This window comes from Netta rufina, assembly GCF_964035555.1.
Source record: "Netta rufina genome assembly, chromosome: 10".
NCBI classification, from domain to species: domain Eukaryota; kingdom Metazoa; phylum Chordata; class Aves; order Anseriformes; family Anatidae; genus Netta; species Netta rufina.
This window is the reverse complement of record NC_140133.1, coordinates 13,913,442-13,934,729: the sequence shown is the minus strand read 5'-3', so window position 1 is coordinate 13,934,729 and position 21,288 is coordinate 13,913,442. Positions and strand designations below refer to the sequence as shown.

The window sequence follows — 21,288 nt, the reverse complement described above, 5'->3', positions numbered from 1 at the left end:
CCTGAGCCCCTCTTTCAGGGTGCGGTGGAGGAGCCAGGCTTCATGATCCGATTCCCATCAGGACGGTTCCCTGCACACGTCTCTACGCACTCCTGCTTCTGAAGCCTAAGACAAAACTGTGAGAAGGCTGCACAGGTCAGTCACTGGGACTCCCATGCCAACAAACACCTCTGTCATTTACACACATTCCTGTGCTGCCAAGCTGACAGCTGCTTGCTCACATGGTGGGGCTGCACCAGCAATGCACAACTGTTGAACCGCAGGAGAGCTGGCAAAAAAAACCCTCCTCTACCCCGTGGACACTGGTGCTGCCTCTGACATGGAGGAGGAAATCTCTGTCGCTGACCTCTCCAGGAACAGCTCACCTAGGGTCCCGGGTTGTCTTGCCTCATCTACCAGGCTATTAGTGTCAGGCTTTAACAATCAGTTGCTGCAATTCCCATAAAGGTGGAAAATACAAAGCCCCCCCCCCCCCCCCCATTTGTGTCCTTAACTGCACAGGCCAAGTACAGATAGAAAATTGAACTTGTTCATTTTGTTATTGTTACTGAGAGAAACGCCAGGAGTGACTGTGTTTTTGGAACAAACAGTGCTTGTGACACGGGAGTGGTTCATTCCTTCAGCTGGACCCACAGGTAGGAAAATGGGGGGGGGGGAAAGCAATTTTTCATCAGCACACGAGATAACTAGTCCATATTACAAGGTATCACTCCTCTCAAAAGAGACAAACATTTCACATCATGCTGTGCCTCACCCGTGATGCCTCCTGAAGAAGCAGAACCACCTCCAGGCTCAGATGAAACCGAACCTTGCAGTCCCAGTGCAGCTTTTGCTGAATGGAAACAAGGTGGACCTGGGAAAAAAGAGGCTGGGAAGCTCCGCTTTCTGCACCTCCACTCATGAAGTGGGTAAGGACAGAGATTGCTGTTGCTGGGAAGGCTGCACAGTGGTTTCTGTACGCACCTTCCCCACCTCAGCAGCAGCAGCAGCCTGCCTGTTTCCCTGCGGTGCTGGCACTAACAAAACAGGAGGAGCCCCAGGTCTCCGTGTTCCCTTCTCTCCTACCTATTGCCTGGGGCGGCTTCAGGCTCCTTTCCAAGAGAAGCCTCTGCTGTTGGAGCCGGAGTTCAACCACGTTACAAAAGCCTGTGGTGTCTTGAAACTAAGCACGCCCGCGGCTGCTGGGAAGTGAGCAAAGGCGCTCCGAGAACAGCCAGTTCCCTTCCTCGGAGAGATCTCCCATCAGTTGCCAGTTCCTGAACTTTGGCTCCAGCCAGGAGGCAGTCAGCAAATCAGATAATTGCCTGGCAGTGATTGATACAGAGTCAAGGGTGAGTGGGGAGGGAGGGAATGAGCGGGCAGGATTGTGTTTCAGAGGGAAGTGTTTTTTTAGGATTTGTCTATGCAGGCAGCTGGGAGCTTTTCGAAGTCACATTGGCTTAACCTGAGCAGGAGACTCGCTGTAGTTTTACACTTTTTCAGCATTTCAGCTGGTTCTGCTGAAATCTGTATAGGGATTAAAGATGAGAAGGGACAGAAAATTGGTTTCCCTGCATTTACAGATAAAAAGTACTCAAGGCTAAATGGAAGTTTAATATATTTTGACTGTATTAATGCAGAGAGGAAGAGCAAGCGCCTGCCACTGATAAATAACTATTAGGAAACAGTATTAGAAAGTACTACCAAAAAGAAATGGTGCTGCTAGGATCTGCTTTCAGCATCGGGGTGTTCACAACCAGGCAGCTCAAAGTTTACTTAGGTATCAACAGCTGGTGTGCAGCTTCTCTCAAACGCAGCACAGCAGCCCTGCTAGAGGAAGGGAGGTCAGCTCACTGCACAGCTAAACATTTCAGCCCTCCAGTCAGCCATACCTAGGGTTAGCAAGAGCATCATGTACCTCAGCAAATTTACATTCAAACTGTTATCTACAAAGGGAAGTAAAGCTTATCTGTAGCCTATTGCTGTAACTTTGATACTGATCTTTATAGCCATGTTTCCAGTAAGCCTAGAGAGAACCCGTGAGTTATCAACTGCTTAAACTAAACTGTCTGAATGTGGAGATCTTAGAAAAATTCCTATCCATCTTCTAATTAAGGTTTGTGTTTTTACCAGGTTTGAGATGTAGTTCCAGAACTGTTCTAACACTGAGCTGGTGGGAGATGTCTGCAGTTACACACAAATGGCGCTGCGTTAGAAATGCTCTTCCATTTCAAGCATGCAGCATCACGCAGTGTGCTCTGCCCTGCAGCCCATTCCCTCGCTTCCACTGGGTGCTTTCTCAAGGCAGTGTCTGCTGCACAGAAAGAGGGGACGGTCATTTGGCAAATTTTGTATGGCAGAATCTGAGACACGAGCAGCTTTTTAAACATTTCCAGGCACCTTACCCAAAACTTTTCTCCTCCCACCACTGTTGTTGGAAAGCAGCTGCTTGTTCCTGATCTCCATCTTCTGTATTTTATCTAAAAGCACCAAATGGAATCGAGCATGTTAAACAGCCAGAATTTTATTATGCAAAACGCAAAGCTCTCCGAAAACTTCAGCTTGGGAAGAATATAATTAGGATAATTGAAATTGGAAAAAGGATCTGAAGTGCTAAAAAAAAAAGTGAAAGAAAAGGCATTGGAGGGATAGCTTGGTAGAAGGGAGATAGATGGCTTACAGTGACTAGTAAGAACTGAAATATCTTTCAGAGCAAGTCCTGCTGCAGGCTATGGGCAGGTGAGCCTGACCTGGTGGTGGCACAGCCAAGGTTCAAGCACTTGGAGCCCCAAACAACGGGACAGCACACACGCCAAGAAGGGTCCTCAGTGCCCAGCTCATAGCAGGTCTCCCATTCCCCCTTGGCACAGGTTATCATTAAGCCAGGAGGCTGACAGCTTTCCTCACCAGGGTAGAGAAGGAGAAGAGGCTCCTCCCTTCCAGCTGCCTGTCTGTCCTGCTGGCCATAAAACTTCTGCAGCCTGACACAAAGCTACAGCTGCCACCAGTGGAAGCAGCAGCCCGTGGGCACCAGCTGCTGTGCTCGCTTGCTTGCTTCCGACCTTGACTTCAGATTTGCTGGTTTGTCCATCTTGCTGACAGCCCCAGACAGCCACCTGCTGGGCAAACGCATCGAAAAAAAAAAAAAAAAAAAAAAAAAAAAAAAAAAAAACTATCTAAAACAGCCCTTAGAACCAGGATGGTTGTTTCAGTTCTTCCTAGCTTCCTGAGACCAGGAGCTGCCCACGATGCGTTAGTTGACAGGACAGCTGGAACAGGCAGGTGTTTGGAATTTTGAGAGTATGCACACATCTGTCCCTCCCAACACGTCAGTATAACTTAAGAGGAAAAAAAAAAAAAAAAAAAAAAACCAGCTTCATGACACTTCAAAGCTGGCAGAAATCACTGCTAGGCACTGCAGCCTCAGCACGAAATCAGAAAGATGACCAGAGCAGACAGGGAACCAAGGCAGCACAGGGAGAGCATTGGGTGGTTAGGAAGCATAGACCTGTTCCTCTTGAAACAAGTTTGGATTTAGCCTCAGCAAACCTAGATTTGTGTTTAAAACTATTTCGGAGATTAATGGCCTTTAATTACTGCTTCTCTGAACCAGTGTTAACTCTGTGTTCATGCTTTAAGCATTTCATTCATCCATAGCTGCAGTGATTAGAGGCAGGAGCAGCAGCAGGTTTCTGGGCAATGTGGAAGGTCTGGAGCTGGCAATAAGGCAGGGAGAACACAAAGCCAACTCCAAGCAACCGGGCTTGTCCCACCCCAGGGGCTCTCTCAGTGGTTTGACACCTCCCACCCTCTCCCAAAGGTAAATCACCAAGGTGGACTCCGGGGAAGGCAGGTTCCCTTCTGGTCCTTCCTAATTGTTGGGAAGGAAAATGGAATTCAAAGCTTCTGAAGCAGCATTGGGTGGAATGTACTGAGGAAAGATCCCATCTGTGCAAAGCCAAGGTGAGGACTGTTTCGTTATGGCACAGCCCAACATGCCCAGAGAATCAAGGACAACCTCTCAGTTGCCTTTTCTGTGGGGCATCAGCTTTGTTCTGTTCCCCTGCATTTGTGTCCAGTCCTTTTCCTGAAAAACATAAAATCCTTTCCACAGATGAGGAGTGTTGTTTAGTGTCTGGCTTTATAGCTTAAGAGCTTTAGCTGCAACACAGCACCTAAGAGGACTTGTAAGATGAACGTTAGGTGCAGGACGTTCATTTCCAGGCCTCATGTTAAAGAGCCCAGAAATTCAAAAGCTAAGATGCAAGGCATTAGAAATTAAACACAGCACGGCACAACTTAATTCCCATTCACAACTCAGAATTAAGAGTAGGAAAACTTTTGCAAAGCCAACCATGCAAAAATAAACCAAAGCACACATTGTAGCCGAACAGCAGCTAGCTTTATTGAGTTCTGACAACATCGCATCAAAACCAGGAGAAATTAAAAGTGCTTTTTGCTTGTTAGGATTAGTCATTTCTCAAATTAAAATGTGATTGTGCTCAACAGTATTACAATAAAACCAAGGAACAGGAGTTAGAATAAAGTTAAACAAGATGGCAGAGCCAGTGTCACCTTCACGTACCCCCCTCGTGTCAGAGTTCTTAGAAGTCCTGTTAAAATTTCTGAACTGCAGGATGCAACATTTCATCAAATACATCAAGGGCTGTTAGGCATCGTGCTGTTCTTGTGAAACCACATTTGGGATATGTTCAGTGGAACAGAAAGTGACAAAGGGATTCCAGAGAAAAGTTCAGGTAAACATTTCCCCACTGGCAACCTTAGTGAAGTTTACTGCAAACGTTTGAGCGTAATTCATTTTTCCCCTTAGTTCCGCAGAAAAGGTAAGCGTGCAATATCCTGTAAGGTATCTGTAATGCCTCTCAACCCACCCAAACCTAACTCTAACCTCACCTGCTTAGTTCTGTGTTTGCTGCATCACACGCATGGAGGATTTGCTGTCAACATGCAAACAGGCAACTGAAAAAACTGCAAGAGACAGGAATGCTAATGGACATTGATTGTAAATACTATAGTATGTGCAGCTGCTAACTTATGCCCTGAAAGTTAACTACACGCTGCCTAGTAAGTTTTTCAGCATTCATTTCTATGTTTCTTCAGTAAATAAAGAATTAATATTTAGGAAATCTCTTCTTCCATGAGGAAGTACTTAAGGTAGTGTGTGTAGCGTGTCTGTTAGCAGCATTACTGCTGTGGCACGTTGGCTCAGAAGACAGGTGCATCACCTTTAACTCCTCATCAACTCTATTTCAGAGTTACGGCTTACATTTCTGAACGGCACATAGCACCACCTAAAGATTATGAGGAAGGCAAAAAGGTATTAGGCAAGCAATCATTCCTGAAACTTCAAGTGATCATTCATTTATTCCTTTGAGGCAGACTCGTACTCTCTTCCTTATCCTCTCTGATTTCCAAAGACTTTGCAGTCTTCATAGACCTGGTGCAATCCAGTTAAGGAACTTCATAGCAACTTCAAAACCAAGGAAACATGCCTGGGAAACAGAGAACATACAAAACAAATAAGGATTCTAAAAAAACTATTCCAAACAAGCCTTCTGAATGTAGCGCTATAAACACCTGACATGGCTGATACGGGAGGAGGAAGAGAGCAAAAAACATCTTGTACCAGAGGCAAGAATTCTGCTATATCTTTTCATACACATGCAGAACTTCTAATCCATTAAGTTCGTTATTTACTGAAGGAGAAGCCAGTCCAAACTTATCCACACGTTTCTGTATTCTACCAGTGGATGTATAATCAGACAAGAAATACTGTCAGAATAAGCCAAAGGGCTTTCGTGCACAGCTTAGAACTCGTTGGGTTAGTTGGTAGCTCCCCCTTGGTTAAGGTACACTTCAGAATGCAGACACCAACAGCCCAAAGTACCTCCAGTGATGAGAATCTCACTGACATGGTACAGCAGTAAGCAGCTAGTCATCTCCCCTGCAGACTACAAACATGCACTGGATGGCCAGGTCCCCAAAACCCATCTGGAACAGCAATTTACTTACCGCATTAGCAGGAAATGCCCTGATCATGACAGCTGTGAAGCCTTTATAGAGAGATGCAACTCCCTCCTCTCTGATAAGTTCTCTCAGTACATCTCTAAAGCCATTTGGGTATTTTCCTGGAGGAGCTGCAAGAGACAAAATACAAGCTAAGCTGTATGGCAGTCACAAATACTGAAGGAATATTTAACAGCCCAGGATTTTTTAACAGGTTTGTATTGCTACACCATCCAACTGTCACCAGAATCCAAGCGCTGCTGAAGCCACGTCATGAAAGTATCAGCTTGGGAAAATGACTTATTTCAGTCAAAAACAAAGAAATAATACAGCTGGTTTACAAAAGGCTCAGTAAACAGAAGTTAAGTGCTCATCATCACCATAAAAAATTTACATAATTAAGACATCTGGAGGGTGGGGGATGAAGGAGAGAAGAAAGGAAAGGAACTTTTGTCAGGATTGGATGCCTGAGCTGTTACTCTCACTGCTGCTGATGGCTCTCCCAAGAGATAGGAAGGCCATCAATAATAACTGATGAAGCTAGATAATAAGAAGCAGAAAGTGATTCTATCACGTGCCCCAGCCAAGAAGAACAACAAACTTCAAGTGAAATGCACAGGCTATTTTAATGCTGATGTCACAAATATTTGCTGAGGTGTTTTGAAAATGTATTCTATTCAAAGAACAGGTTCTTCCTTCTCCTGACACCTCTGGAAAGCACTGCCTCTGCCAGCCCTCTGAACCAAAACTTTTTCTGCAAAACAACCCAATTAAATGGAACCACCATGAAACCACGTCATCTTCAAAGCAGCATTGTAGATTGGCTCAGTGGAACAAGGATGCAAAGCTGCAATGTCTTTCACACACAGCCCTCTGTACAATGGCCAACAACCACAGAAGCCACTATCACAGAAAAAAGAAGTTTCCTGCACTAAATCATCATGATCACAAAGGCTGTCCAGTGGAGAGCTGAGTCCACAGGCAGAGCCTACAGGAGAGCCTTAGTAAAAATAAGCACTGAATAGCACTCCCAGAGAAAGCAATGAAGAACTCAAACTCCACTGAAGCTCAAAGCCTGGGGCCATTCTCACTATAACTAGGCCACAGATACTTCGAGCAGATCTGTGAGTCCAAAAGCAATACTCTCAGCAAGGCACGCCCAGTTACTGTAACCTTGCAGGCAGCACAGGCTAGAATTTACACAGCTGTGTCTGAAGTGAAGCAACAAAGCCCTTCAAAGACTTACATTTGTAATAAAACAGTCATGACACCTGGTTCTATTATTATCATTTCCATGCTTAGATTTCAGAACAGGTAACTAAAATGGGAATCATTGTATCAGCAGGGAGGCAGAGAAAGAAACAGAGTTGGTGTGCTACTACTCACCGGTCTGGAAACGGGACTTGAGCACGTCTGGTGGAATGGCCACTGCCCAGTTGAAGATCCCAGCCAAGCCCCCAGCAAAGAGGATCCTCGGCGCACTGAGGTCACTCACACTGTGGCAGGGATGGGGTGGGAGGAAAAAAAATAAATAGTAAAAACTCATCTGTTTTGACTAAAGTGACAAGCAAAGGCAGCATAATGCTGCAGATACAGACAAGAGTGCTGTATCTGCACAAGAACTGGAGTCCTCTGGGCAAAAATTTGCCAACTCCACCCTAAAGGTTCAAATCCTTTAATTCAGCAACACAAGCACAAAATGCTCTGCAGGGGGAAGACTGAGATGGGACACAAAACAAACAAACCATCTTTTTGCACACACAGACGGGTGAAAGAGCAAAGAGCTACTCCAAATATTCTTTACTTGGCTAATAAGATCCAAGGTTAGAATCTGAGCAAAATGCAGAATATTGTTCTGTCAGTTAACCCCAGATCAAAACAACGCAACTCAAAGTAAGTGACCAATTTTGGGGGGTTATTTTAATGATACTGCTCTAAATCCCTTCTTAACTGGGGAAAATTAAACAGCAGTGTCTGGCTAGTCCAGGAAACGCTGACTATGGGATTTCACTAACCTCTTTCCCTCAGGGGTCAGAATGTTCTTCAGCCATTCGTACGTCATGAAGTACATTCCACTGGCTGGAACATCTAGTGGGTAAACAACAAAATCTTTGAGTAGTGGGAAACAAAACCAAGCCTAGAGACACAGGAGTCCCATGCCAACTCAGCAACACCTCTAAATACATCCAGATTCCTTTTCTGAGCATTCCCTGCAAACAAAAATAGCTGTTGCTCTGGAAATGGAGGAACCTGAACTTTCCCAAGGACAGCAGGTGCTGAAGGGAAGAACTAGAAAAATACCTTGAACGCTTCAGTTGGCAGTCCTTCAAATCAGATTGTAACCCAGCCATTAAGCTGAGACAGCTCTAAGTTTTCTTAATTGCTCCATAGCAGACTAGTGCAGTTCAGGAATTGTACGAGTTTGGCACACTCTTTGTTCTAATGAAGCTGGATTTCTGGATTTGTTGCTGTTGTTATTGATAGATTTGGTTTTGCTTTGTTTTCAGGTACTTCCACAGCCCATTTTTAGTTCATGCCTAAGCTGGACAACCAGCCTCTGGCTAGGGACCCTGACAGTCTCGCTAGCTGTTACACCACTATGAGAAGCAGAGGACAGAACAAATTCCTAAACTGGGATATCAAAACAGACATTTCAGGTTATACTTGAAAAATACTGCCCCAGAACAGGGAATAATCTAACGCTATTCAAAGGAGAAAGTCCCCAAACATGTAAAGCCTGCAGCCTCTGGCACAATTACTTTGGTACTGTTGCTGAGAGAGGGGTCATGACATCCCAATCCAAAATAACCCACACTCAAAAGGTTAGAAAGTGTAACTGCTTCAATCATATCTTTTAAAGCAATTGTTATTGTACAGCAGTCACACACAGCACTCACAATACTTCTCCCAAGAAAAAAAGCCCACTTCTGTATTTTTCTTTTCTCTTTGTTCTCTGCTCCTCTCCTTTAATTCCTCTGGGCTTCTCGTGTCTTAATTATTTCCTATATCCCTCTGATCCTTGCCATCTAATCTCTTCCTCACTCACTGAGAATCTCATGTTTATTTCTCAGTCCCTTTGAGGCATTGGAGTAACTCTGAAGACAAAAAAAAAAAAAAAAAAAATGGTGACACAAAGCATCTCCAGTTGGCTAAAGGGACAGTGAGACGCATGATACTATGCCAGGCTTCTTATCTTCAAGCACCCCAAGATGAAGCAGCACCAGAACGTTTCCATCCGTTACCTCTCATGAGGGTGAGCACTGTCCCCTTGTACACGCCGCGAATCCCAGCCTCGCGGTACAGCTGTTTTGCACAGTCCAAAGAGCCAGTGTATTTAGTTTCACCTGTAGCTGCCTGGATCTGAAGGATTAAAGTGACAGTTTCTGGCTAGTGAAGATTTCTGGCTGGTGAACAATCATTTAGTCAGTAATCAGAAAGCCACATGCACATTTGCAGAGAGGAAGGAGCACATACGCATTCTGTAGGCACTCCTGCATATGGAGCCTCCGCATCATTTCCTCAAGGAGTGCTCTCCCATTCACACTGAGGATGTATTTATTGTTCATGCAGTGGCTAGGTTCTCCCTTATTTTTCGCCAGTGTAAGTTTGAAACAGCTGAAACCAGTTAGGTAATACTTGCACTGACAAAAAGTACCCTTCAAATAATTCAGAGAACTCCAAACAATTTGTATGTGCATAGAACGTTCCACGAGAACAGCACATCTGTCAGAACTGACACATGAACACCCACCACTATGCTGAAAGAGCTCTGCTACTGACAATATTTTTTTTTTGTTCAGGTTTACATTTTCCTACAACGCTTTAAAAAACCCTCGAGGAGATGTAGAGCCAGCAGTCACCCAAACATTAAAAAACTATTCTATGTATTTTGAAGCACTTTCCTCAATTGCATGTTGGGAACTTGTCAAGAAAATGGAAAAATCTTTACAATAGGAAGTCTTATGACCTAGTAGTTCGGGATTTTTTAACTAATTTTTTCAGAGAAAGTTTCATTCTGAAGAGCTGTACTTTTCCATACTTTAAAGCAGACTGAGTCATCCACTGATGCCTCATATAATGCCACACAGTGTGAGGCTTGTGCTCTGCGAAGTGAATGGAGCAGCGAATGCTGTGTGCACTTATACTGTCACGGTGTGTAATGCTTCTTCGTGACACGGCTCCATTAAATGACAGTTGCCTCAGTCCTGTCAAAAACCAGAACAGAGCGAATACACTAACCAAGGAAGCTCCCGGTGTGGAAAGTCAAGACCGCTAACATTAAATTGCTGTCACCAGCAGCCAATTCCTTACCTGTAAAAGGCACTTGATTCTCTCTCCTGGAGCCATGATCACCGTTGTGAACACTCCCGACAGCATGCCAGCTGCAAACAGCTGAGGATATCTGCCCAGAGGAAACAGAAGTGAGACCCTGACACAGCACAGTAAACAAAGGGCAGAAAGACTTCTGTATCACAAGATTATTCTGCTTCATACAAGGTTGGCAGTGAAACTAGAAATGCATCCGCTCCTTTTGATCAGTGCAGAAGTGCCTCATCAATGCATAATTAGAGCTAAACATTTAAGATCTCTAGGATTCAAAGCCCTGGTTCCCACAGCAACCATAAGTCAGCTCTTCACAGCTATTGTATTTGCTAATATTCCTCACACTTGCGGTTTTTGCACAGCATTCCCCATTGACTTTTATTCTCAACAGTCTCTTCTTCCCACAGTCTCCCGTATTCTTCTCAGTGACCTCAGCCTCCACACTTCGCCCTGCTTGTGCAGTCAACAGCCTCATTTCTGTAACCCCTCAGAGGTTCTGTGCTGTTGTCGAGTCTGTCCTGCCAACCTGCATCATCCCCCCACACTCTGCATCTACTTTCACATTTAAAAGTCTGTGACAGAAATCCCTTACACAGGCTTTCTGCATCACAAATGCATTTTGACACCCAACCCTTCCCTAGTAAGAAGATCTAATATCTCAATTAAATTCCACACCTTCCACTTGTCTCCATTTGCCAAAGAGATGGCATTCTAGTCAGGTTTTCCAATTCTTACGCCTTTCTTTACTCTCAAATTCCCATCCAATTTTCTCCACTCCCACCTTCCAGACCTTTCAAACCGCCCCCACCACTTCGCATGCACCTCCTGCTCAGAATAAGCTTTGAGTTTTCTAGCTCACCTTGAGATTATTCAGCCTCAGAAAAGACAGAATAGGCTCCTCGGGTTTCTTTCCATCTCCTTCCTTCCAAAAACTCCCTGCAAAATCAGCGTGGTGAACCACTGCCCTCCTGCCTGCCTCAGACCCATAACCATGGTGCTAAGTCTGACCTTTCTTTCTGGCCCTCACACGCCAAGAGTACCATATCTTGCTGTGTAAAGTGCACCTAAGGGGCAGCACAGTTGTGCACAATGACAGATTTACCACCTAGTTGTTGACCTGTGTTCTTTCTCTCCAAGGCAGAGCAGCAGGAGGAGTTCTACATAAACAGCCAGAAGACTACACTGCACTTCTCCACCTTCCCATTAACTTCCCTTTGATACAATGCGTGCAAAATGCAAAGCCCCAAGGTGTTCAGGCTGCTGGCAGTAAGCCCACAGCCCGTTTGTTTCCTTGAATTCTCCAATCTTTACCAACTCCCTGTCTTACTCTTCAGCCTTGCCTGCACGATGATGCCACCGTGGCAAAGTGAAGAGCCAGGAAAGTGCCCCAGCAGCCCGGCCCTGCCTCCCTCTGCACGACCCAAGCAAAGGGAGCTCGCTCCGTGCCAGGTGTGCTCACACCACCCAGACAGCAGGCGAGGCTCCAACAGAAACCGTCCCTCCCCACCCCACCACGCTCGGCTCAACACAATGGGCTCCTGCTTTCCAACAGGGCTCCTACGTATTGCACAAATAATAGCACGACATGTTGCTAAGCTACAGTTCTATTCCTGGGGAGCTATAAATCAATTCAGCAAAGAAGTTAAGGGAGCACTTCTGGGAGAGTTTTCCTCAGGCGTAAGTTAGCTTGGAGAGAGCAATACTAAGTTTTCTTAGCTTCCCTTCTCTTTTCTATAAGGTTTGACATGTCTGAGATGAAGGCTGCTCATAAACACTACTTTTTGGAAATTAATAATGAAACATTTCCATGACTACTACTAAACGCTAAACTAAGGGCTCAGCAGAGTCACAACTAGCAGGGAAGAGAAAATTGGGATTTTTGAATGTCAGTTTTGTCAAGATTGCTCGACCACAAATGTATTTATTCCCTAGTTTCTGTTAATAGCAAGTGTTCGCAGGCTATCATTACGTAACTCACACTGTACTCCACCAAAATGGAATTGTTCCTTAATGGCTCGCTCTTGCGTAGAAAGGGAATTGCATAGCACCTGCCCACGTGCTGGCTGCTTTTAGCCTGTGCTATCAGTCCCACGCTTCCAGAAGCGTTCAAACACACGAGTGTTTTATTTTTCAGAACTATATTTATAACCTAGGAGAAGAGACAAATTTACACCACAACTCAAAGTGTGACAATAAAGAAGCTGCAAGAGCCTCAGGGTGCCGTTCCCAACTCTCTGCTTAACTCAGAAACTCACGTCAAAACATCATCAGGTTTTCTCTGCTGGAGTCTTTTTCCCAAGCCAAATCCAAAGAAGCACACAGCAAACATGGGGGTCACTCCGATAATCGGAGCTGCCATTCCTCTGTACAAGCCTCGGACTCCCTGCAAGAAACAGCATCACAAGAATTACTTCTTTGGCATACGCTCTGCAAATATTTTAATTTATTGACAAGCAAAATGCAAGATAATATCAGCTAGCCAGTCATATTAATCAGAGCAATAACAGCATCTATTGTTCGTTTACAATGATACACGTTTAACTGGTGCAGAGGAACGCTGCCCTTCCTGGAGAGCACCGGCCCCTTTACCACCCTGCTGTTCCAACACCCATCATCCAGAACTTACACCTCAAGCACGAGGAGGTTTAGTTGAAAGCCACCTGAATGAAACTCCTATAAGAGCGGGTCAAAAAGTCCTTTCTCCCAGGTACACACAAAAAATGTGTATGTGCTTTATCGGTAAGTCATCAAAGGCAGCAGTGTAAAACCCTGACACTGAGCCTGAGAATGCTGGAGCAAATTTACTCTTCAGGTAAAGAGGCAGGGAGACTAACCTGAGCTCCTTTACTCCCCACACAAACACAGTCTGGAATGAGTTCAAGAGGAAATCATTCTTCCTTTCATTCTTCATCATATAAATTTGCATCCCTGACGTTTCCCTTCATCAGGCTGCACCCATGGAAAAAATCTAATGCAGAACCAGTGGCAGTGTTTATTTCATTTACCTTGACTTTGAAGTGATTTTTTTCTTACAAAAAGGAAGCACTTATCTGTCTAGATAAAGGCTAGGTGCACAAATTGTATATTTGCTAGTCAATCCACTCATCCTCTCTCCTCCCCAGAATAAGTCAGTGTGTCCCAACAGGTGTCCATGTGCTTACAGACACAGCTGGCTCTGTGATGAAATCCTGTCGGGTTCACAAAAATCAGACACTCCTGCTCAGCCTTCCTGTGAGCAATGGGAAACAAAAGGCCTTGGCAGAGAAGTTTCAGTCTTCCTCACAGAAACAGATGAGTATTGAGTAGGAGCAGAGAGGCAGCGCTACTTCTGAACGCCGAATCAGAAGGCTATTATTACAGTTCAGCTCTGACGTCCGTGCTTCAGCAGGGGTGTTAAAAACTAAAACGGATTCAGAGCTAGCAGAGCAATTCAGTGCTTTGTGGGAGACACCACGGAAACGAGATTTACTTTGGTTATATAACAGCCTGCGAATGCCATCATGAAAGCAGATTTCAGATATGAGACGGCTCATTCATTTAGTAGCGAGTTACCTAACAAGATCCAGTGGTTAGAAATCAGACTTAAGACAAGTAAATAAACGCTTGGGCTTTATAGTCATTATTTCCAAATAGCAAATAGCCACTGGAAAAACGTATGAAGCAGCTGAGTGGATTCTGTGACACTTAAAGTCTTTAAACCAAGGCTGCGTGCCTTTCTAAAAACAAAATAGACGATAGTTCAGTCACATGATATGGCCAATCCAGGAGCGAGAACTGCTGTCTACATTCTGAAGATTAATCAGAACTACTGTAATTGTCCCCTTACTCAAAAAAAAAATAAAAAAAAAGAAGCGTATCACCTAGAATTGAAACAAATGTTCCTCTGCTTTCTCGTAGATAGTTCCACCAACTACAACAAAGCCAATTTTAACTGCAGTCTTTCACTCCAGACATTATTATCGTGATATTTTGTACCAAAACCACTTCCTAACAAAATAACGAGGGCTAAATTTGGAACAAGCGGATGCTGAGCGTCACCAGCGAGACCTCCCTTCAAATTCTGCCAACAGACGAAACATTTTAATTAGAATCAACTCAGCCGATAAGCCAAGCCTCGGACAGCCCTGTGGGGAGCACCCCCACACGGCCCCACTCCCGTGAGGCACGAAGAGCCGCTGGCTTTGCGGTACCTCTCCAACCAGAGTCTTCCTGAAGCAGTCGAAGGTCCCAGAGTAGAGTGGGGGCTGCCCGGGCTGCGGCTTGGGCTGGGTCTGCAGCCTGACCTGGCAGGGAGAAGAAAGGTGGGATTACTGGGTGCTGCTGTACTGAGCGTTGGGTTATTGAGTATTGGGTTATTGTTTATTGAGTGTTGGGTTATTGAGTGTTGGGTTATTGTTTATTGAGCGTTGGCTTATTGAGTATTGCTCTGCTGAACGTGGCACCTGGAGAACATCTCCCTGCAGCCACCAGGCAGCGAGGGCAGCCTTCAGGGCGCAGGTGACAGCCAGTTTCAGCCTTTAGACCACTCCACCCTTTGCAAAGAGCACCAGCGGTTAATTACCAGCCGCTAATTAGCAGCCGGGCGCTGTCCAACCCCCGCCTGCAGCCCCCAGGCCCGCAGGGGGCGCCCCGCCGCCTCGCGGGGCACGCTGGGAGATGTAGTCCCCGCCTCCCCGCGGGGCACGCCGGGAGCTGTAGTCCTCCCGCACTGCGCAAGCGCGCCCCGCGCGGTGCCCGCCGGGAAGTGTAGTTCCCACAGCCCTCAACACCTCCCCCCCTACACCCACACCCCCCTCACCTTGATGGTGTCCAGCGGGTGCCCCACGAACACCAGGCACACGCCGCCGAAGCCGCCGGCAAAGAAATTCTTCACGGGGCTGATGGGCTGCGGCTGCTCGGCCATGGCGGCGGCGGCGGCGGCGGCTTGTGGAGGAGGAGGCGGCGGCGGGGCTTGAGGCAGAGCCGGGGCCGGGCCGGGCCGTTCCGTCCCCGCCGAGCGAGCGCCGCCCCCGCCGCCCCGCGACCTTTCCCCCAGAGCCGAGCCGCGGCGCACGCCGGGAGCGGGGCGCGTCCCCGCGTGTGTCCCCCCCCCCCCCCCCGTTCCTCAGTGGTAGCGCCCCGCTCCCTTTTCACCCCCCCCCTCACCCTTTACAGTGGTACAGCCCTCCCGCCCCGCCCGGCGGAAGTGACGCCACCCGGAGGCCGGCGCTTCCGGCGTGCAGCAGCGGCGGCCCGGCAGGAGGAGCCCCGGGCGCCGCTCCCGCCTCCCCCGCCCGCCGCGGAGCCCGGTGAGTGCGGGGGGGGCCCGGAGGGGGCGGCCCAGGCCCTGAGGGGGCCCTGAGGGGAGCGGGGGCACTGCTAGGCCCGTGGGGGTGTCCCCAAGCGGGAGCGGGCCCCGCCGGTAGCGGTGGGGGTGAGGCAGGCTCGGGGGGCCCAGCGCGGTGTGGGGGTGGGAGGGGAGCCCGCGGGGCCCCTGGGGGCGGGGGGCGGCTGCCAGGGGGTCTGTGTGGGGATGGTGCGAGGGGGGAGCTGCTACGCTGGGTGCTCGGTCCTGGGGTGGGAGAATCACGGGTGGAAGCTCGGGGCAGGGGGAGGCGGCGGGGGGCGCGTGCTGAGGGTGTGAGGAGGCGATTGAGGCTGATCCCTGGATTACAGGCTCCAGTGCCATAGGCAGAGATGAGATTAACGCTGGTAGCGAGCGCGGAGCGGGGGCTGTAGAGGGCTTCCGAGGAAGGCGAGGGGGCCAGTCCGCCTAAACTTGGCGTGGGTAAGTAATTCCGGAGGCAAACTCGAGTCACGCTGAGGATTGTCAATATGGGAGCGAGAGGAAAAAGTGGCAGAAAAAGTTCGTTGGAATAACTGCAAAATCCCAACAGAAAAAGCAGCAGGGAAGAGCGCCTTCCAAAAGAGTTTGAGAAGTCCCACGGAGGTAGATACAGAGGGCAAGGAGTCAGAGAAAAGCGATGTGGTGAGACAGAAACGAGGAGGGATGCGGTAACTTTGCTGTCTGGCCGTACTGAGGGCAGAGGGGACATCCCTGCTGGAGCTGGCAGCTCAGGGCATGGGGATGGGGGCATTTACAGGGCGGCTGGAGGAAGAGAGGGGGCTGGATCAGTGCTAGGGCAGGTGAAAGGTGAAGGAGCACCAATGATGGAGGTGGTGAAGCGGGACCTCATCTTACTTCCACATAGGAAAGCGATCTAAACGTTGTTTAAAACTTTATAAGCTGATCTGGGGGATTACGGTAAGTTACCCCAAATACTCTTTGTTCTTTTGACCCTCTTTTTGAGTTTATCATCCTTATTGTCTTAGCCAACGTTTTATAGCTCTAGTTTATCTCTTGTCTTAGTTTGTAAGCAGAGAGCTGAGCAGGTCTGAGAGCGTGAGGCTGAGCGCTAGGTGAGTTATGGCCCTTGTTTTCTCGGCACCTGGCTTTGTTTTGTCCCCAGAAGCCTTCGTCCTCTTCTCTGTCACACACAACCATCCGGCGTTAAGTTATGCTGGAAATAAACACTTTCCTAGGGCGCTGTGACAGGACTCACAAAAGACATCCAGTCTGCTGCCTGTTCCCTGCTAGTACGCCCCGTTTGCCCACACGAGCAGTTCTCTGTTAGTTCAAGTATGCGCTAGGTGCCCAGAGAAAGGCTCTGCCCTCCCTTGGGCCTCTCTTCCTACTGTGTAGGCCCCTCGCTCTGCTGAGGCCTCTAAAAGCAGCTCCTTGCTTTGAGACGCACTGAGGTTGCACACAGACCATCAGTTAAGCGTGCTTTTTCTGTCTTTAACGTCTTGGATGATCAGAATAAGTTTGGGAGCTCCTCTGGTGAAACGTGCCTGGGCCTCGTGGTGCTCTGAGGCTTGCTGAGCACAACTGCCATGCATTCAGCTCCTGGGGGGGTCAGTATAGGTTTCCCTTGTGTCTGCCAAACCAGATTGCACATCTGGGTCCTTCCAACGTGGAGACAGAGCGCCGCTGCTCCTCCCGAGTTCTGCAGGAGGCAGTGATGTGAAGGGTCTGTATGTTACGCTGCGAGCGGCTAAGAAATCAAGAGGCAAATGAGAGGAACGGAGACCAGAGTTCCAGGGATAATATAATTAGCTCCTGGCCTTCAGCTTCTTGCACTGGGGGAGGTTTGTATCTGTTGAGCTCGCCTCAGCTCCTCAGATGAGTGGTGCATCGCATCTCTCGGTGCTTTATCTGTGCTGCCTGGGCAGTTTATTGGAACCAGAAAACAAACTGAGGGAAAGTAATGAAAACTTACGGCTTAGATTTTGTGTGCTCTGAAGTCAGGAATGTCAAAGCTTGATTGTGGGCTCCCTAGCAGCTACAAATTGTGAAACCGTGGGGGTGTGTGTGTCTGTATCAGAGCTAACAAGATAATGTGAAATGCCACGTACATGTAAGAAACCAACATATGCTGCCTGTAGAAAATACAACTTTTACGTCTGTATTTTCATACAAAAAGTTTGGTCGCAGCACTGTGTTTTAACTCTTTTGTGTTTAATAGATTCTCTTTTGAAACTAAAGGAATTGGTTAAATGGTAAGTGCTCTACCTGCTGAACCTCTCAGAGCTCTAATTCATATTGTTTTAGTTACAAACCTTCTTCTAGTGTAGCCTCAATAAGTGAAGTCAAACACATGAATTTTCCAATACTGGTGAGACTGAAAAAATAGCTTGGCTCTTCTGATTCCTCTCGAACAGCAGCTGCCGACACTTGAGTACAAACGTTTATGTTCAGAAGGTAATAAGTATGTACGCTGAGACAGTAATGAGAGCACTTACTTTATTACCCCCCCAAGAGGTGAGGCCCAAGCCACATCACATCCTGCAGAGCCTAGTTAAAGGGATTATTAACACCAATGTTTCTTTGGGAGAGGGTTAAATGGGGTGTCTGAGAAAGATCTGTTTGCCTGTCATGTTTTCTAAAGTCCCACTGAATCCTGTGGGTCTGAAACAATGTGGACGTGTACAAGGTATCAGAGGTTGCCTTCATAGCTCCTGTGATCATAGTTAAGGTGGTTTTTTTCCCACTGATGAAATGCAGATGATGCTTTTCTGCACTACTGCAGGCTGTTGGTAAAAGCTTAATGTTGAAAATCTGGATGGATTTCTGAAAAGATACGTAGTGAAGGCTATGGGGCCGCTTTCTGAATGACAGAAGTCTTGGGGCCCTCGCTGGGGGCCAGGCAGCAATGCGATAAAAACCCATCTCCGAGGTTTTAGACCTCACCTGTCAGAGCAGCTCTGCAGATGCACGAGTTGCAGCCAAATCCTCCTCAGCTGGGTTGTTGTGTCGGGCTGTCCCTGGCTGTTCGATCACCCGTGCGATGCTGCCGTGGCTTCTCTTACCATTTCTTAGGCAACAGAAAAAAAACTGTTTTTCCCCCCTTAGGAGACAGAGCTCAGATGAAATCAAAAGAACGATAAAGTTTGGAGGAGAGAAAGACGCTGCAATTGCTTTCCTGGTCTGCAGTTTGGCAGGGCACTAAGATGTCCGTGGACATGAACAGCCAGGGCTCTGACAGCAACGAAGAGGATTATGACCCTAATTGCGAGGAGGAGGAAGAGGATGAGGATCCTGGGGATATTGAGGATTATTATGATGGGGTAGCTAACGACGTGGAGCAGCAGGGAGCAGATGCCTTTGATCCAGAGGAATATCAGTTCACCTGCCTGACTTACAAGGAGTCGGAGAGCACTCTGAATGAACACATGGCCAGCTTGGCAGCCACGTTAAAGGTGAGGAAAGGTTTCTGCACTAACACAGGGGTAAAGTAAGTTAATTGAGAAGGCAAATGCCAACCGTACGGTGTGAACTGAAACCTGTGGCAATGTTACTGGTATGGGGGGTTGGAGGAATATTCTTGAAGGTCCTTGTTCAAAACGGATTCAGAGGTTTGCAGTTGTTGCACACTGGTTTGGGGGCCTGAAAGTCTTTCCTGCTGTATTGTTTATTCTTAAAACTTTTTTTTGCAGAGCTGAGATTCGTGCCCAAAGTCTGAGTTAAACACTTTGGCACCAATGCAAAGAGGATGCATAGAAAAGAAACAAATTGAATAATAGATGGTACAGTTTGGTTCATCTGTGTTCCAGAAGATAACTGACAGATAGGAAGATGTGCTAAAACTCCAGTTCTAACAAAAACACCTCACTTTGTTGGTTCTGAGTGAATAATCATAGACTTTCAAAAAGACAGATCAGCTGTCGTGCCAGGCATTAACCCTCCCGTTGCAGTGACAAGCAATTAAAGTACAATGAACTTGCCAGCTCTTGTAGTGACTAATTCATCACAGAAGATTCCCACTCCAAGTCAGCTCCGTGGTGTTATATTCAATAAGACTTCTGAGAAGTTTTCCTTCTCTTTGTGTGACTGATGACTCTAGCATAGACTGGAAGTAAGAGGAGGTTCCCTTTCTGCCTTGTCAGTGTGCTTTGGTCCGAGCACAGGTCAGAGGAAAGCTGAGTTTCCTAAGCAGCAAGGTGTTGGCGTTTGGTTGAGATTAGCAACGTGTCTACCTTGTAGCAGGTCTCCTAGTGCTTGTTGTTCTCTGGAGCAACCCCTGAAGACAGAGGTAACTGCAGCACATAAAAACCTCATTGGATAGATTTTAATTCACATTAATTTGGCCGGGACCTTTATTAATTGCAGAGAGATCTTGTTCTTCCTTTATACATCAGAGTCTTAAGGAAATAATATAAACATAAAGCCTGAAGACTGAAGCTTACAGGCTATAAAGTGCGCCCATACTGCAGCTCGAGCTGATTTTGCTGCCTGTTGTGCCTATTCCCAGCATTCACCACCACAGAAAATGAACTGTTTTACTGTTTCCTAGCTTTCAAACTCTTGACTGTGATTTCTTCAAAACGTGCAGTTTGAGCTCTGAATGCCTGCTGCTCCCTGCAGATCGTAAGAAAAGGGTGGCGAAAGAAAAGAGCAAATGAGAATCGTTGGTCAGCACTTTTGATCTAGTTGCTCTTGGTTCTTAGCGATTAAGTAAAGATTTAGAAATGTTTTTCTGCTGCTTGCTGTTTGCCTTCAGATGAAGCACCCTTCAGAAAGGCAATGCCTGCCATATTGTTCTCAAATTAAATTAACAGAAGCAATACTTTATTTAGCCATTAAAATCCGGCTTCCAAAGTTGAAATCAGTTTTTCCAAGAATTCTGGAGGTCTCACTGATGTTAAAACAGCAAAGATGATGGTTTACCAGGTAATGCCAACCTGCTAGATTGAATCTGGCCCCAAATGAGACTCATTTGAGCCCAAGGAGAGAACATTTTAGATTCCTTTCACTTCAAGAATGTGCCTGCTTATTTGCTTAAAAGTGAAGTGCTATACGTTGTGGGTTTTGCGTGAGAAGATAAAAATAAATCTGGGTAGAAACCTGAAAAAATGTGATGTTGTAAGCCACTCACCGAGTCTCGGGTTCTTGAAGTGCCACGTTCACTCTGTTTTCTAGCAACGGTGGTGCAAGAATTACAAATTTCTTAACTTGGAAATCTGTTGTGTATCTGTAGCATGTGCTTTTTGTTTCCTGGCATCCTTTCTTACAATGCTTTAGCAACCCTGCTTCTTCCTTCCCCTCTCTTCCCCCAAGGAAACTTGTGATTTCACTTGTTTTCTCAGACAAACTGCAGGGGAAAAAATTTGGGTTGTGTTAGCTAGCATAGAGGAGAAGGAAATTGGATAGAACATCTTGAGCTATGTTATCATTATTTTCCATTGACTTAGAGGAGATGCATAAATAGAGGCTGATTTATTTTTTTTGTCAGATCTGTATTAATATTTTTCTCCTCTAATCTCATTGAGCTCTTTTTTTTTTTTTTTTTTTTTTCTTTGAGGACTGCCTGTTACAGTGTCTTGTTTTGGGGGGTATTTGTGAGTGTTCCTTTGGAGCATCCTAGTTCACTTTGCTGATTTCATCTCCTTTTGTTTCCAGGGCTGGACTTTGTGATGTCT

General features: G+C 46.7%; 2 protein-coding genes across 5 annotated transcripts in view; one reads left to right on the top strand and one right to left on the bottom strand.

Moving 5' to 3' along the window:
* Window positions 1–5,345: 5,345 nt before the first annotated feature.
* SLC25A20 (solute carrier family 25 member 20) lies at window positions 5,346–15,385 on the bottom strand. Its single transcript, XM_084292719.1, has 9 exons — window positions 15,128–15,385; window positions 14,520–14,612; window positions 12,585–12,712; window positions 10,318–10,408; window positions 9,249–9,366; window positions 8,022–8,094; window positions 7,393–7,502; window positions 6,013–6,137; window positions 5,346–5,492 (listed from the first exon to the last, which is right to left on the bottom strand). The coding sequence occupies exons 1-9, from the start codon at window positions 15,230–15,232 to the stop codon at window positions 5,430–5,432; spliced, it is 906 nt and encodes a 301-aa protein (XP_084148845.1). The 5' UTR covers window positions 15,233–15,385; the 3' UTR covers window positions 5,346–5,429.
* A 119-nt stretch (window positions 15,386–15,504) lies between these two features.
* ARIH2 (ariadne RBR E3 ubiquitin protein ligase 2) overlaps window positions 15,505–21,288 on the top strand; it is a 29,701-nt gene continuing 23,917 nt past the window's right edge. For 3 of the 4 annotated variants that reach the window (XM_084292754.1, XM_084292753.1, XM_084292751.1), the window contains exons 1-2: window positions 15,505–15,617; window positions 18,722–19,068. In XM_084292754.1, the coding sequence (XP_084148880.1) occupies window positions 18,820–19,068 (249 nt within the window). In that variant the 5' untranslated portion in view covers window positions 15,505–15,617; window positions 18,722–18,819. Of the gene's footprint in view, window positions 15,618–15,984; window positions 16,097–18,721; window positions 19,069–21,288 lie in introns of all 4 variants that reach the window. The other variant, XM_084292752.1, reaches the window with a different exon arrangement.